A 14,912-nucleotide genomic window follows, 5' to 3' on the forward strand; every position below is an offset into this window, starting at 1 on the left:
CGTTTTTGCTCACCACTGATGGGACAATTGCAATTTTGTAGAAATGATCATTTCTTAATGTAAACATTTTTAGAAATTGTGTTACACTTGTATCTGTCCCCTATTTTATTTAATATTAAAATTGTTAATTTTTGCACAAGGTTAACAATCTGCACATAATTATAACATAGTAATAACTTAAATTTGAATAGATTATTGTTCGATATATCAAACTGGTAGCCAAGAAGTTGCTCCCACTTTGAAAATGGTTATCAATAATGTAACCTCTCATTTTATACAGTATATTTATGGCAATTTTACTTTGACTAGTAAATATTGAGTTGTGATTAAAAATATCTGTAATTATTAGTGTTTTTAATTATACAGTACTATATTTTACTATTTCTATACTTGAAAATGTTGAAAAGATTAAAAAAAACAAATGGGCTGTATGAAGCATCCATTTCCCCTTGGGAAATAAAATGCAGAAAACAGCAAATTTCCCCCCCAAAAAACCTTTATTAAATCATTTCCAGCCACTACATGTAAACTGAATTCTTTATTGTCACCTTTCATAAAGCATCTCTTAAATATGAGCCACGTAGACAGCGCTGATTTAAAGCCGTTTGAGTCCTTCAGGTGTTGACTGGGGCGTCCGCAATCAAAAGGTGTTATGTAAAGATCTTTTGTTATGACGATGAGGATGCACCTTGAACAACCGTCTCCACGCACGAGGAACGCCTCTGAGCGAGTGAACGACAGATTAAAAAAAAAAAAGAAAACGGTTGGCGGCGGGAAAGGGATCAGTTGGCTTCGTTCTTTGAGGCTTCATCAAAGTTCTCCACGAGATCTGCCAGACAAAACAAAGCAGGGGAGAAAAAAAAAAAAAAAAAAAGAGAGATTAAAAGATACGCTCAAGAGTCTCCGGAGAAGGAAGCTTACCTGGAACAGCGTCGTCGTCCTCCTCTGCTATTTCCTCCTTCACGGCTTTCATGTCCATCGCTGCAAAACAAATCAGACATCACACAAGTGCATTTCCTCAAATCGTAGCTCCTCTTTTTGCCTGACCCATCAAGGGTCATGAGTAGGGCTGGCATTGTGTGCGTTTGTTTGTACACACTTTGCCGCGGGAACTGCTCGGCCAGCTTGCGCAGGCTGCTGAGGCTGTCGGCGCCCAGCTGGCTGAGGATGCCGGGCAGCATCTCAGTCAGCTGCTTGGTCTCGGCGTGGCCCGTGATGGCGAACGTGTTGGCTGACAGCGACGCCTGAACCTTGGGGTTGTTGAAGTGGATCACCGTGCCGTCGTCTTTGATCATGTTCACCTGCGGGGACAGTCAAAACTGAGAAATTAGAAGTTGCACATGAATGGATGAAAAAAAATCAAAAAGGAAATTGTCCAACAAATAAAATTTGCACTTCTGATTAGTCTATAGCATGTGATCTTAAGACTTCTCTTCCTGTTATGATACGCCTCCTTTCACAAATATTTTTTTATATAGAGTAGCATGAAAGATAAAATGCTTTGGAGGCTTCACCTCTTCGATGCCGGCGATGTTGTTGACGGAGAGCTTTTTCAGAGAGCCCTGGAGCTTTTTGTCGTCAGCCGTTGCCGTTTTGTGGACCACCTTTTTCTTCCTGCGTGCTGTTCCCTGAGGCAAGAACAGAACTTGAGCAAACCACACCGAAACGAGTTTGAGCACTCAAAGTCAAAGTCATCTTTATCGTCCTCCCTTCAGTTCAAAGTCGGCAATGGCTCAATTTGTTTGCTGCCTCAAGATTAACCTGTACTACTACCGATGGGGTGTTCACCAACTGGATCTGGTTTTAAATTTCACGTCACCAAAAAAAAAAAAAAAAAACAATCGCAAAAATGACAGGTTACAATGTTTTTCATATATTCAAATAATCAAGAAAACTCCACTTTTAACAGCCTTGCTAACTCGTATGTACTGGAAGTCTTATTTCATTGAATTCAAATCATCCGTATAGCTGGACATAAAGCAAACAGTCAGGGGGTTGAAATGAGGCCAAGAGCTGGAGGCCCGTATCTCTCTCCATCTAGCCATAAAGGGAACGCTGATGTCAGGAGGTCCACAACCAGGGGAGAGAAATCTACGACTTTAGGCCACACATACCGCCTATCAAAGTATTAATTGCAGGGCCCCAAGTGAATCTAGAATAAGAAACTTATGTTAGAAAGCCCAACAAACATCTAACCCACCTTACAGCACTATTTTGCAAGGCTTTGTGAAACGGCCAACCAGACCCTAAAACAACTTGTCGTTACATCTAACCTCAAATGCAAACTACATATTAACACAAAATTATTAACAATTGAGCATACCTTTCCACCTATCCGGACTTGTGCCTGGAGTTTGGCGAGCTTTTCTTGATTCATTGTGCTTTCTGGGAGGAAAAACACCGTTTAGAAAAAAAAAAACATACAACTCCCGATGAACGCAAAATGGACATTGTCGCGTTAATGAAACAACGTGTTGTTGAGGAAGACGCTCTAAAACCAAAACAACAAAAAAAGTATCACCGTCGGCCGTTTTAAAACAATGACATTTTAATTAACTTTACATTTTCTTCGGTGCATTTTCAATGACGACATTATTAGGCAGGTGTTACATGTTGTACACATTGTTCGAAGGCTACTCCAGCTAATAATAGCCTAGCGCGAGGCTAACTAGGATAGCCACTTAACGACACGATTTTGGTCACTTAAACTTTACAACGACACGGGGTAGAATTAAATATGATGTAATTTGACAGATTTACCTTCGAAAAAAGACGAAACACTTGGTATTTTGCTGCTTCTGCGGATGCTGCTGCTGCTGCTACTGCTACACGTGAGGCTAGCAGAAAGCAACGGTGTTCAATAACGAAAAGGAAATTGCACCACACTTCCGCTTGTACTTTCGAAATAAGTGTGTAAGAATGTGTGAAGAATGAAAAAAATGTGCGAAAATTAACATACAATAAAACAGTCTAGTTTAATACATTTTCTGGTTTGGAATAACGTTGTAAACTTGCACAATTCGCCCCATTTTGATTAATTTGCTCCTCGTTAAAACTTAACTTGTGTGCACTTCTGGTGCAGTGACAGCCTTTTGTTGTTTAACTTGATGAGGCGAGGCAGCGCACCGGAACACGCGGTCGGGTTAAAATCACGTGACCTCAACTTAAAAAATAAAAGTAATGATTTTTTTTGTATGCATTAGTTGTGTTTGTACTATCCAATAAAAAATACAATGTAGTCTATATTTAATATATGTTAATTATTTCTATAGTACATTGATAATCAAATGGAAAAAATCAGCAAGAGAATCCAGAAATCTGGTGTTACTCTGAAACTGAACGGTTGGACATCCGGTCGGGTTTGCGTGCGCCGCTGCTGCAGTCGCTTGCTTGCTTATCGATCAAAGCCAGTTTTATTTTCAAAAAAAAATTAACAAAAAACGAAATGCATGCTTTTTTATTTAACAGTATTTTGTCAACGGCTTTGTACGTTTTGCTGTCTTTGTCATGTTTTCCACATGTAGCTGAAGCGTCGAGCAGCAGAGGTGAGTGTTGAAGTTGACGCTGAGCTTGTTTGCTAGCTTGTCCACCACTTTTAACATTTAACCTACTCCTTTTCCATTTCTCGACTAATTCTAACAATCACATTATCAAATTCCATTCCAGAAATTTCACATTAACACTGAATGATACTATTGAAATGAATGGAGGCCATTTCTAAATTTAATGCTAGTCATTTCCGTGCAATCGTTACTTAATAGCATAATTATTGTTGCATGACAGAGATTGAGCACTGTGATTGGGTGATCTCTGTCTAAATATTTCCCAACCATCCAGAATTACAGTCACACATTTCCCAAAGGGTCCCATCATATCCAATCTCTCCTTAGCTTTTGCATCAATGGATTCACAACCATTTGTAATGTAACTTCTTTATTATACATTTGCATTGTTATCATGACGTGTGTCGGATTGTAGTAAAAGAAAATGGTCTCAGTTACCTGTGACAACTGAGTGACGTCACGATGCACTCTTTGCTTGTCTTCTATGTTGTTGTTATGACTTTCATCTTGTCCCCCAGGGGTCGCCACAGCTTGTAACTCATGCGTTCTTTGGCATAGTTTTTGCACCAGACGCCCTTCCTGATCTGCCCCCCTACCCCTCTATTTTTTTTTTTTATTATTATTCTATCTGGGCTTGGTAGTGGGACTCTGAGCGAAAAGCAACTGCCTTTAAGTGACGCTCACATTTGCAGGATTTGGGGACAACATCCACTGGAGGACGCTTGAAGATGGCAAGAGCGAGGCATCAGCCAGGCGAGTTGGCTTGGCTTTTTATTTGCATGCAAATGTTACTCATCATAATAAACAGCCACATCACAGTATGGCTCTAAGTGTGTTTTAAAACATTGCAGTTCTCTATGGGCAATTGGGTTTGATGTTTGAGCATTTGTGTCTTTCCAGTGGTCTACCCCTCATGGTCATCATCCACAAAACGTGGTGCGGAGCCTGCAAAGGTAAACATCGAACGACACATACGCACATGCAAAATAGGCTTAACTTTGGTTTTGGCTCGTTTCAGCACTTAAGCCTAAATTTGCAGAGTCCAAGGAAATTGCAGAACTCGCCCATAACTTTGTGATGATCAACCTGGAGGTAAGGAACCCATCATTAATATTCCACAGGAGGAGAATTGATTTAACGCTGGTGTCTTTTGATGGCGAAAGGATGAGGAGGAGCCAAAGGATGAAGCCTTCAGTCCCGACGGAGGCTACATCCCCCGCATCCTTTTCCTCGGTACTCCAATGCCGTCCGTAATGTTCCCGGCATGTTTCTTTGCGATTGATCAATGAGTAATGATTTAATGTTCTTGCAGATCCCAGTGGCAAAGTCCACCCTGAAATCACCAACACAAACGGGAATCCCAACTACAAGTATTTTTACAGCAGCGCAGATCAAGGTAATGTCTTCTCATCCTTTGCTCCAAGACGCACATTTTTACATTGGAAGAATCTCACCCAAGATTTTGTGTCGCTAGTGGTGTCCGGGATGAAGGAAGCACAGGAGAAGTTGACAGGCGACGCCTTTAAAGCCAACCACCCCGGAGACGAGCTGTGAGGGGAGGGTGCGGGGCGCACGTCCGGGCTGCAAGGGCTACGTCACCTCATACACACGCTCAAATTGTCGCCAACACTTCTTTTTACAAATACGTATGCCGTACTATCATGGATGTAAAGTAAATCAAGTGCCAAATTGATGCAAAACTTTCCAGGGTTCCCCGCGCTGAGGCTCTAAAACGGGTCGGCGGTCAATTTTTATCGGGTCGGCAATTTTTCAAAACATAAGCTTTTTTTGTTTTCCAAACTGTTAGTCAAGTTGGCACATAGTCACATTTGTTGCTGTGAATTTAATCTTTAGCGTTAATGTTAAGTATATATTGGGAAACTATAGTCATCCTAAATGCTAAGACTACTTATACCTGCTAACTTTGAACACACCTCATGCTTCCAAAGACGGTTTTTCACTAACGTGTATTTATTTTGCACATTTATTTCTCCTGTTATTTTTTTTTGCCTCTTATTTTATACTCCGCATACAAATAAAGGTTTGTTGTAGTGAACATTGTGCGTGCACCAATTGTCTTTGTGAGTGAAATACATGGAAAATTTTGAAAATACAATTTTATTTTCCAACAACAATAATTCCCTTCTTGTGATGGCAGGAAAAATGACATTCTCAATGATAAATATTTAAATGAGCCTGTTTTTCATGTCAATGAAATCACCCCCCCCCCCCCCACTACAAAGTACAGCTTTTGTTGTGACTCCCAAAACACTCCAGTAATTCACTTGATCACTTGAAAAGAGCAATTTCATCCTGCCTAGCTGCAAAATTATGATCAGAAAGTCAGTAAAGAGGCAAGATTGCATAAATGATCAAAATGGAGTCATTTGGGGAAAACAGGCAGCTGACAAAATATTGACTTGTTTAATTTCACATGGATCACCCAACTGTTTGTGTACAGGCAATTAAAAAAAAAGTCCATTTAACGTACTACGTCCCGTTGAAAGCCACCAAACGCAAATAAATGGCTAAAATTACAGCTGACAAATCAGCGTGATCACTATATATTAAAAAACTATTTTTAAAAAAGTATTAAAAATGACACGACTAGTACGTGTTTAGGCAGGAGAAGTGTCCCATGCACTTCGCCAAAGCATCACAGAGACTCACTTGTGCATGTGTGTTTTTCGAGGGCGGGTTGTCAACCTAGAACCTTCCCTGCTTGGCATCTCCGATGGCGCCCCAGACGTCAAAGACAAACTCATCCGGGAAAGCGAAATCGCCGAGGGTCTCGTCCAGCGCCATGGCGAACTCGTCAGGATTCTTCTTGTCGCGACCCACCTCCACCATGGTGGCCGCTGGATGGAAATTTGGAAAAAAAAAAAAAAAACTTTCAGTTGTATTTCACTTTGAAATAGATTTAATCTTTTAGAACACTGACCAAGTTCTGTGTCTCTGATGCCCATGTAGCTCTCCAACAGGTCATCCACCTTCTTCACCGCTTTCTCTTCAAACTCCGTCGGCTGGACAACACAACCGGTGTGTTTTAATATGCTTTCTATTGATCTGCTTTTATATCGATAAGTCACAGCACTTACCTCGTCCTCCACTGTCGCGGGACCCTTGGCGCGAAGTCTCAACGTTCCTTTGCCGTTCACAATTTTGCTGTCGCCGCTGGGCTTGGCCCCCTTGGACCGCGGCTCCAGCATTTCTGCCGGTGAACAAATCAGATTTCACCAAGTCTTATGGGAATGAATAAATATGCTTTTGTGTCACTCACCAAAGGATTTCATGGGCTCCACCAGCTTGAGGGTGAAGGTCTCGTTCCTAGGCAGCTCCTTGAGCATGCGGGCCACCTCATAGTGGCGCGTGCCTACGATGTCGCGGCCGTTGATGCGTTCGACGTGGTCGCCCACGCAGATCACCTTCACCTTGTCTATCACGCTGCCCTCTTTAATGCGCTGCCATCGGCACGCACGGAAAACCATCAAGATTGCACAAATAGAAAAAAAAAAAAATCATGGCTGTGTGAAATGAGCTTAAAAGGAAAGCCTTTAAGTACAGTAATAACACAAATAAATAGAACAAAAATGTTAACTCTTGTAGGTTTGACATATTTGGGTTGTCATGGCATTGCTTTATAATCAAGGCAGAACCAGATCGAGTAGGCCACACCAGAAAAAAAAAAAAAGATGCTCAACCTTAAGGCAGGCCCCACAATCCTATAACTTTTTAAGCCCTCCGCAGGAAAAGACTGAACTCCCTGGTATGTGTGGAATGGTCGAGTGTCCCGATACTTTTGTCCATAACATTCCTGCAAAAATATTTTCTGACCAACTACGCATTTAATCCCTACTTTACTATCAAATACTTTTCTTGCTTTAAAAAAAAAGTTCCAAATAGTCTCAAAATCTTATGAGCTTGCATGGTGATTATGCAGTGCTGCCTTTTTTATCACATGGTGGTGGCAAATGTGAAGATGAAGCACCTTGATGAAAGCAAAGCCCGCGCCGTTGTCAGTGATAGTGAGGCCTAGCGCGTCCTCCGACTTGAACACCTCCACCTCCTTCTTGATACCCCGGACGTGGGCGAAGATGAAGTCCTCCAGGCCGATCTGTCCGCCCAGCAGCTTGTCCATGTCGATCTTGTGTGTGTTGAGAGTGCAGAAGAGGATCTGTGTGACAGCAGAAGAAAAAAAAAAAAAAAAAAAAAAAATCAGACAATTCAGTCAGTTAAGATAAAATTTTTTTAAAAAAAACAGAAGGCGCGTTAATCACTGATGGCTCCCGACTCTCATCTGTGTAGAACATAAAAAAGACAAATGACCTTTCACACTTTGGACAGCTCATCAGTGTGATGAACAGAAGCACTAAGCTGATTTCACAGCACTTTAAACAGATTGACACCCAGCTAGTGGTCCAATTGCCGTGGTTCATTTGTTGCACTCCCGTAAACACGACACAAACTTTAACTTTGACTACGATATTTGCAAAAGTCTGGAAGCAAAAGCCACAATGTCTCTCTTTGTGAAAGAAGGGAGTGAATCATGTTAGTCACCGTCGGGCCTTCTTCACGCTGTGTACCAACAGGCACCGCTCACACACACATGCATGAACTAACATGCGTTGCCATGGAGAACCAGACCATAATAGAAGAGGCTGATAATGGAAAGGGGGCCGCAAGAGGAGAAGAGGGTGGCTGAATGCAAGGGTGAAGGGTCTACTTTTTTTTTTTTTTAACCCAAACATCCCGCCACCCATCCCCCACTTCTCAAGCCATCACCAGGAGGTACATTAGTGACCGCCTACGGCCCGTTACCAAGGCTGCTAGCAGATTTAAGCAGCTTCTCCGCGCCCCGGGGAGCTTTCGGCACTTCCCTCCCATCCCCTGGCTTCTGTCTGGCGAAGTCACAAAAGTCACAACATTATACGGCTGCTAACAGCTAGCACGACCAGCTGACATGACGTCACAGCTGTACGTCTTTGCTCAGTGAAATGTTTGGCACAAACAAATGGACTCAAGTGTACTATGCCAGACCTAAATCCTTTCAATCCTTTGTTCTGGTGCTCTGGCCTCCATGTGACTAATGGCTCTGTTTCCACTTCAAAATGAATAAAAAGGCATCCCAAAATAAAGTGCGATATAACGCATACATTCAGTCTCGCACCCAAACACCGCCTACTTGCGCTGCTAAATAAACGTGCATGAAAAATAAACACTTCGACTTGACGCCTTCCCATCTGTAGAGTAAATGTGTCGCAACTCAAAACCTCGAGTCGACACTAAGCCTGTTCTGACGCCGTTGCTAACCAAAACAGCAGCACTTGCAGGAGGATGTAAACAGTTTTAATTTATCAATATACAACTGTACCTATATATGCAAATAGGCTTTTAGTGGTAAACAGAGTGCTGAGGTCAGCGGTTTCTGCTTTTACAAAGGAAATCACAGTCATAAGCATCAAGGCGGTGCAATCATTAACCTTAAAAGTAAATCGGATGTTTAACGCTCTCCAAAAAAAAAAAGAACCGAAACAAATAAATGCAGTAAATTACACACACACACACACACCTTGAACAAATGAGATTGTGCCACTTAATCTGTTGGATTAGAAAGTCCATCACACCAACAACAAAGTAAACACGGCAAACGGTGCTGGCGGACACACCTCAGAAACTCCGCAGATAAAAGCAGAGACTTTGACCCTGAAGATGCTTGTGCACACATTAGCTAGACTGTGAATTTAGATGATGTCATAGATGTCAGCTGAAGTGGATTGGTGCCAACTATCACTCTCCACAAATACAAATACAGACCTCTCTTGCAAATTAACATTTTAATTCTCTTTCAGGTTCACGAGGAACATACCTTACCACCTCCAGAACAGGATCACAAAAAATTTGGCATGTTTACAGAGGGAGGAGACTCAAAGAAGAGATGCTCCCTTGGGGAGCAGTGGGACGGCTAACAGCCTGGTGCTCAAATCTGAGGCAGTGCCCACATAAGCGGACGTCAGGGACTTCCTGCCATGGCCAACATCAACACTGTAATATTCAGTGTGTGTCGTTTAATCTGTCATGAGTGTGTTAAACAACCTTGGTAGCGGTATCGACTTTAGCAAAGAATTTTAGCTTTTGTCAGCAAAAAAAAAAAACAACAACGCCCAGCTTGACCAACACTTAGTGACTAGTTATTAATCATGACTACAAGACCGTCAGGCTTTTTATTTTTGTTATTAAGCCTCAAATGTGAAATACATGACTTTGTTTTAATACATGGCATCCATGTGGAATGCATATTACAAACACTTAGAGGATTTAGTTTGTTAAGACTTGTCCGCCCGCATGGCATTATCAAAATCTATTCACGAGAACATTTGAACCACAAATGAGAACATTCACGTGTGCTACAGACCGAAATGATGGAACAAACAGACTAAAACCTGCCTTGTCTGGCTCCTTTCGGAAGGCGCCAGACAGAATTGCTGAGTTTATTCAGCTTGGCATCTCACTCACCATCCAGTCCCCAAAAGTTGCCTGTGAATTCACACTTTGAAAGACCACCGCATTACAATATCCAAAGTACAACCGTGTTTTGTGCTTGATGTCTAATGCGGAGTGAAAATATTGAAATTATCACTAGAAAAAAAAGTTGGTCTGATTTTTTCCCGTTTTGTTCTTTTTTTTCTTTCTATTTCTATGTAAGTAAATCCTGAATACTTTTTTTCACCAGTTTGTGAAGCTCCTGATTAAGGTTAAGTGTCAGGGTGGGTGGGTGCTCTTACTTCGGGTGGGTTGATATTAAAGGCGTCTGCAATCTTGGCGTACAGCTCCTTGACGTTGGAGAAGCCCTCGATTCTGCCGGTGGGGCTGCCGTGGGCCAACTGGGTGTGAAAGACCAGTTTGGGCCGCAGGTTGGCAGGAGGTGGAGGCAAGCCCACGGCGCCATTCGACGCCAACTTGTTGCCGGCGAGCAGCGAGCCAGTGGCGCCTGCGTGGTGGCCGCCACCGACCTCCTCGTTGTCCACCAGGTGCTCCTTGGTCGACTTGTTTTTCTTCCTCCACGGGCCCAGCGGCATTTTTGCGCGTCTCGTTAGCACGTCAAATCGCTAAAACATTTGAACCTGTTGTAATCTCGTTTTTTTTTTTTGCCTCCCTGTTTCCGTCTTGCTTAACTTCGCTTCTTTCCCCGATGAGAATTTTGGCGTCGCTCACCTGGCTGCGGCTTGCTCCGAAACGGTGACTTTTGCAAGGGGGATCGAAAGACGGTGGCAACCGAGCAACAGGTAGCCGGGGATCAAGTGCATGAGCGAGGCAACCTGCGGGCTGGCCGGCTAACAATAGCCGCTCTGTGCGCGTTTCAGCTGGGCGCAGGCGCACTGGGAACGGCGGCGGCAGCAGCACCGGTACACCTGTGCACCCAAGCGGCCATTACATTAGGTACACCCGCCACCACCGGAAATAACACCTTTTCCTAATGCGTCCATGCACGTTTGCATAGATAGTACGATAACATGAAACATAATTGGAATTTTTTTTTCATCATCATGTCTCGAGCAGCATCACCAGAAAGAGTTTTCAATATTATAAGTATTGGATGGTGGCGAATGGAATTGCTGGAGCTAAAAACAAATGAGCCCCCCCAGTGTCAACATTCATGTATTCAGCCCTCAGAGGGGCCCTGTCCCAAAATTTCAGTCATGGTGAGTGACGTAGCGTCCCCTGGTGGGCGCAAATGTCATGTAATGTCCAGTGTTGGCAGCTGAAAAGCAGCAGCTGAGAACTCCAACTTAGCTCAACTCCATCTAGCTCAATTCCTCAACAGACCACGTCCTCGTCTTGCAGTCTGCAGACAGACCCCCTGAGTAAATTCAAGTCAACCAGTTTGGGGCCCAGTACCTCTGTTTGGGCAATCCCGAAGTGGCAATTGAATCGAGAACATCAATTTAGGCCACTCAAATCCAGAAGAGTAAATCCTAAATGCTAAATACTTCAGTTCATAGTGAAATATTTATTTTAAAACACAGTCACAATGGTGGCTAAAATTTGGACACATTGAAATGCTGAGATTGTCATCTGGCACATAGCACAGGACATTTATGGCTAAAGCGTGTAATAGCGGGGAAAGAGGCCCATGTACATAAAAGGTCCAGTCTTCCATCCACTTGGCAGCATGCGTGGTATTTCTTTCAAAAATAAAGTCAAAAATAGAGATTGCACATTTCTCCAGGCATGTGTGATCCGTAGGTTATCCTAAGTGGGTAGGTGGCGCTTCAGGACATCTTTGGTGTTGCCGGGCAGCGTTTCTGGAAAGTTCACATCAAACTCCACCACCAGGTCTCCTCTTTGCTCCGGATTTTTGGGAAGGGGCAGACCCTGGCCCGCCACCGTTTTCCTCATGCCTGGCTTCACCACGTCGGTGATCTTCATGTTGCACGTGTTGCCATCGATGGTGGACACGGTCACCGAGCATCCGCACAAGGACTAGAGAGAAGATAAAAAAAACATTCAGTTGACACGTTGGAAGATGTTTTCGTCCGGTCCTTCTGAATGAGCATAGTACTGTACATAATATCAGCATTGACAAATCACACTTGCACCCGCATCCACCCACGTGTGAGCGTGCACGATCCCGCCATGTATTTTTTTATCATTCCCTCCTACTAGCTGTTCTGATCTCTCCCCAACTATGATTCATTCAAAGTAGTCGGAACAAATATTGAAACACCATTTAATCCCACTCTGTTTCCCATAGTGATATTTTCCCCCACATGCGGCTATTATTAGTTGTCGCCCGCTCGTTTATGTCAAGTGACAAATATCCACAAGTACAGATATTTGCCAATGCCTTTTTTTTAAACAGAAGTTGACACGTCACCTGTCGCAAGCTGACTCGAACGGGGTACACGATGTTGGAACCCTCCCGCCTGAAGTGTGGATGCGGTTTGTCCTTGATGACAAATACAATGTCCGCCGGGATGGTGTTGAGCGACTCGTCTCCTTCGCGTGGGAACGTGATCTTGGTCCCTTCCTTCCAGCCTCGTTTGATCTCGATGGTGAGGATCTTATCCTCCGTGCGCATGGTCCTGCCATCTGGATTCAGTCGTTTGCGAGAAATCTTCATCCGTTTGGTGCAGCCGTGGAAGACCTCCTCCAGGGAGACCCTGAGCTCGTGGACGATGGCCGGGTCCTGTTTGCGCCGCTGCTTCTGCTGCTGCTGCTGCTGCTGCTGCTGCCCGCCTGGGCCGGAGTGCACGTCCCGGGGAAATCCGTTCAAGTTGAAGCTGCTGAAGGAACCGAAGGGGTCGTTTCCGTCCACCTCCATCTCCTCGTCGTCACGCCCGGTTCCCGCCTTGCGCCCGAAGAACATCTCAAAGGGGTTGGAGCCGCCAAAAAAGGTGGCAAAAGTGGCGTGGGGGTCTCCATGGAAGGTGTATGTAAATGTGTTGCCTTGGTTATCGCCAGAGGGACCGCTTCCTCCCTTGAGACCTTAAAGACACACCAAATGAGACAAACTCGCATCAGACATAGTCTCCTTCTTAAAAGACACAGTAGGCCGGTTTTGTCAGAACTATGATACGATATTTTGGTCCTCTATGCATTCAAAATGCCACAAGTGAAATGGATCTGCCTTTTTGTCAATATGGAATTGTTCAATACGATACAGTTTGTCACAGTATCAATATTTTCTGCTATCCACATGTTACTCCAGAATGCACAATATTTTGTTCCACACCTTGTTAAAACGGATCAAGAATGGATGACGATATTAATAGTTTGCCTCATCCCTTTTTTTAGAACTGATGGCTGACTAGTGTACCTTGAAAAGAACCTGATATGACTCAATCTGTCGAATAACTGATATTTGACATCAAAATTCAGATTTTCACATATTTGACAAATGCATACCCTATATGTTGAAGTTCGAGATCAAATAATAAGGTATATTACGAAAATCTGTTCCACAGTTAAATCTGAAAAGCTATCCATATTTTGACTTAACCCTAAATGACACACTACGTCACGCTATTGAACATGATTGACAGTTTTAATGACGTTACCTTCTTCGCCATGCTGATCGTAGATGTCCCGTTTTTTGGGGTCACTGAGGACCTCGTAAGCCTCCGCGATCTCCTTGAATTTCTCCTCGGCCGCGGCGGACTTGTTCTTGTCCGGGTGCCATTTTAACGCCTGCTTTTTATATGCTTTCTTGATGTCCTCTTCCGTGGCTCCTTTACTGATGCCGAGTGTTTTATAATAATCCTTTCCCATTTTTCTGCGTTCGTCCGTATCCTTAACGATGATGGGGAGGAAAAAAAGAGAGGACGGAGAAAAGAGGATAAAAAAAATCTGCTTCTGTTTGCCGGAGAGTCGGTTCGAATTTACGCCTCCGGCTGTGTAACTGCTGTTATTCTATGTGTAGATCTTGTCACATATGTCATTATGTCCTGAATGTTTCGCAGCGGTGTAACGCTTTTGACGTCAGTACGTTCTCCGGCTGAAGAACGCGCTCTCGCGCACGCGCACTGGCTCGCCCTCCCCAAGCTGTGCATGCCACCTGTTAGAGAATAAACGTAGTTTTAGAACATTCATTCTACAGCCCTAATTGTAACACTCGTGGTGTAGTTTGAGGTTAAACAGCAATTTCTTGATCTGTTTTGTCGTTTGCCCCAAGTTCAATAAATAGGGTGGCATTTAGTTGAATAATACTTTCTCATCCTTCATAATAAAAAAATGAACACGAGATGTCAACCCTGATGGAGCCAAAGTGGTCTTGAATTCATGAAACTGTGGATTGACTCAGCAACGTCATCTGCTGGAACATTAAAGCCTTTCAAATACGAATACTATAAAAAATACTACAAAAAAAATGCACAGATGTTTATGACATGCACTTATAGAAATATGGTATTTCCTGTTTTAAGAAATGAATCCCAGCAAAACAAATAAGACACAAACGTCAAAGTGGGATTGGATTACTTTGCAATGACATCTCACATTTCTATTCATATTGGACACATGGCTAATAATAAAGATACCTAATCAATGGACACACGCACTCCATCTTCCATTAGCTTCCTGTAGATGTTGTGTTCAGTGTGACATCTTGTGGTGGAAATGTGAACTACAACTCTAAATTGAATTCAAACCAGTAACAAGGGGGACAAAATGTTACCGCAGAAAACTAATCCGAATCCAAACAAAAACGCTATTTGGTTATTTTTGCTTCTCTCCCAAGTGGCTTGCGGGTTTATGATGAATCAACAGATGACAGCCAACTTGTGAAGCCCTCACATAAACTATGGAATGGAATTTCCAGTCCCCTTAAGCCACATTATTGGAGGCTATTGT

At 43.2% G+C, this 14,912-nt stretch overlaps 4 protein-coding genes across 5 annotated transcripts; 1 reads left to right on the top strand and 3 right to left on the bottom strand.

Annotated features, from left to right (window-relative positions):
• Window positions 1-525: 525 nt before the first annotated feature.
• LOC147045980 (transcription factor BTF3 homolog 4-like) lies at window positions 526-3,108 on the bottom strand. The gene is made up of 6 exons (XM_085930938.1): window positions 2,761-3,108; window positions 2,324-2,385; window positions 1,515-1,628; window positions 1,100-1,301; window positions 922-981; window positions 526-829 (listed from the first exon to the last, which is right to left on the bottom strand). The coding sequence occupies exons 2-6, from the start codon at window positions 2,375-2,377 to the stop codon at window positions 783-785; spliced, it is 477 nt and encodes a 158-aa protein (XP_085787064.1). The 5' UTR covers window positions 2,378-2,385; window positions 2,761-3,108; the 3' UTR covers window positions 526-782.
• Window positions 2,977-5,619, top strand: txndc12 (thioredoxin domain containing 12 (endoplasmic reticulum)). The gene is made up of 7 exons (XM_085930937.1): window positions 2,977-3,545; window positions 4,256-4,316; window positions 4,464-4,516; window positions 4,582-4,655; window positions 4,727-4,796; window positions 4,876-4,959; window positions 5,038-5,619. Exons 1-7 carry the CDS (start codon window positions 3,446-3,448, stop codon window positions 5,115-5,117), a joined length of 522 nt encoding a protein of 173 aa, XP_085787063.1. The 5' UTR covers window positions 2,977-3,445; the 3' UTR covers window positions 5,118-5,619.
• A 354-nt stretch (window positions 5,620-5,973) lies between these two features.
• On the bottom strand, window positions 5,974-10,944 carry gipc2 (GIPC PDZ domain containing family, member 2). Of its 2 annotated transcripts, XM_085930936.1 has the most exons (7): window positions 10,776-10,917; window positions 10,346-10,669; window positions 7,552-7,737; window positions 6,844-7,024; window positions 6,662-6,774; window positions 6,505-6,586; window positions 5,974-6,421 (listed from the first exon to the last, which is right to left on the bottom strand). In XM_085930936.1, exons 2-7 carry the CDS (start codon window positions 10,637-10,639, stop codon window positions 6,270-6,272), a joined length of 1,008 nt encoding a protein of 335 aa, XP_085787062.1. In that variant the 5' UTR covers window positions 10,640-10,669; window positions 10,776-10,917; the 3' UTR covers window positions 5,974-6,269. The 2 variants fall into 2 exon arrangements, with proteins under 2 accessions (XP_085787062.1, XP_085787061.1); XM_085930935.1 differs by having other exon boundaries at window positions 10,346-10,944.
• A 644-nt stretch (window positions 10,945-11,588) lies between these two features.
• On the bottom strand, window positions 11,589-14,121 carry dnajb4 (DnaJ heat shock protein family (Hsp40) member B4). The gene is made up of 3 exons (XM_085929822.1): window positions 13,622-14,121; window positions 12,439-13,049; window positions 11,589-12,044 (listed from the first exon to the last, which is right to left on the bottom strand). Exons 1-3 carry the CDS (start codon window positions 13,830-13,832, stop codon window positions 11,814-11,816), a joined length of 1,053 nt encoding a protein of 350 aa, XP_085785948.1. The 5' UTR covers window positions 13,833-14,121; the 3' UTR covers window positions 11,589-11,813.
• Between the last annotated feature and the right edge of the window lie 791 nt (window positions 14,122-14,912).

Source organism: Syngnathus leptorhynchus, chromosome 14 (genome assembly GCF_054491065.1).
Source record: "Syngnathus leptorhynchus isolate UIUO chromosome 14, UIUO_Slep, whole genome shotgun sequence".
Classification (NCBI taxonomy): domain Eukaryota; kingdom Metazoa; phylum Chordata; class Actinopteri; order Syngnathiformes; family Syngnathidae; genus Syngnathus; species Syngnathus leptorhynchus.

What these genes read in the sequence shown, in the direction of transcription:
- LOC147045980 (XM_085930938.1), bottom strand. Translation starts at nt 2,377, where the DNA reads ATGAATCAAGAAAAGCTCGCCAAACTCCAGGCACAAGTCCGGATAGGT. An exon ending in AAGTCCGGATAGGTGGAAAG is followed by an intron (nt 1,629 to 2,323) that starts GTATGCTCAATT and finishes TTCTTGCCTCAG; the next exon opens with GGAACAGCACGCAGGAAGAA. An exon ending in ACATCGCCGGCATCGAAGAG is followed by an intron (nt 1,302 to 1,514) that starts GTGAAGCCTCCA and finishes CTGTCCCCGCAG; the next exon opens with GTGAACATGATCAAAGACGA.
- txndc12 (XM_085930937.1), top strand. Translation starts at nt 3,446, where the DNA reads ATGCATGCTTTTTTATTTAACAGTATTTTGTCAACGGCTTTGTACGTT. An exon ending in TTGTGATGATCAACCTGGAG is followed by an intron (nt 4,656 to 4,726) that starts GTAAGGAACCCA and finishes TGATGGCGAAAG; the next exon opens with GATGAGGAGGAGCCAAAGGA. An exon ending in CCCCCGCATCCTTTTCCTCG is followed by an intron (nt 4,797 to 4,875) that starts GTACTCCAATGC and finishes ATGTTCTTGCAG; the next exon opens with ATCCCAGTGGCAAAGTCCAC.
- gipc2 (XM_085930935.1), bottom strand. Translation starts at nt 10,639, where the DNA reads ATGCCGCTGGGCCCGTGGAGGAAGAAAAACAAGTCGACCAAGGAGCAC. An exon ending in TTAATATCAACCCACCCGAA is followed by an intron (nt 7,738 to 10,345) that starts GTAAGAGCACCC and finishes GCTGTCACACAG; the next exon opens with ATCCTCTTCTGCACTCTCAA. An exon ending in CCGCGACAGTGGAGGACGAG is followed by an intron (nt 6,587 to 6,661) that starts GTAAGTGCTGTG and finishes TGTGTTGTCCAG; the next exon opens with CCGACGGAGTTTGAAGAGAA.
- dnajb4 (XM_085929822.1), bottom strand. Translation starts at nt 13,832, where the DNA reads ATGGGAAAGGATTATTATAAAACACTCGGCATCAGTAAAGGAGCCACG. An exon ending in CGATCAGCATGGCGAAGAAG is followed by an intron (nt 13,050 to 13,621) that starts GTAACGTCATTA and finishes TGTGTCTTTAAG; the next exon opens with GTCTCAAGGGAGGAAGCGGT. An exon ending in TTCGAGTCAGCTTGCGACAG is followed by an intron (nt 12,045 to 12,438) that starts GTGACGTGTCAA and finishes TCTTCTCTCTAG; the next exon opens with TCCTTGTGCGGATGCTCGGT.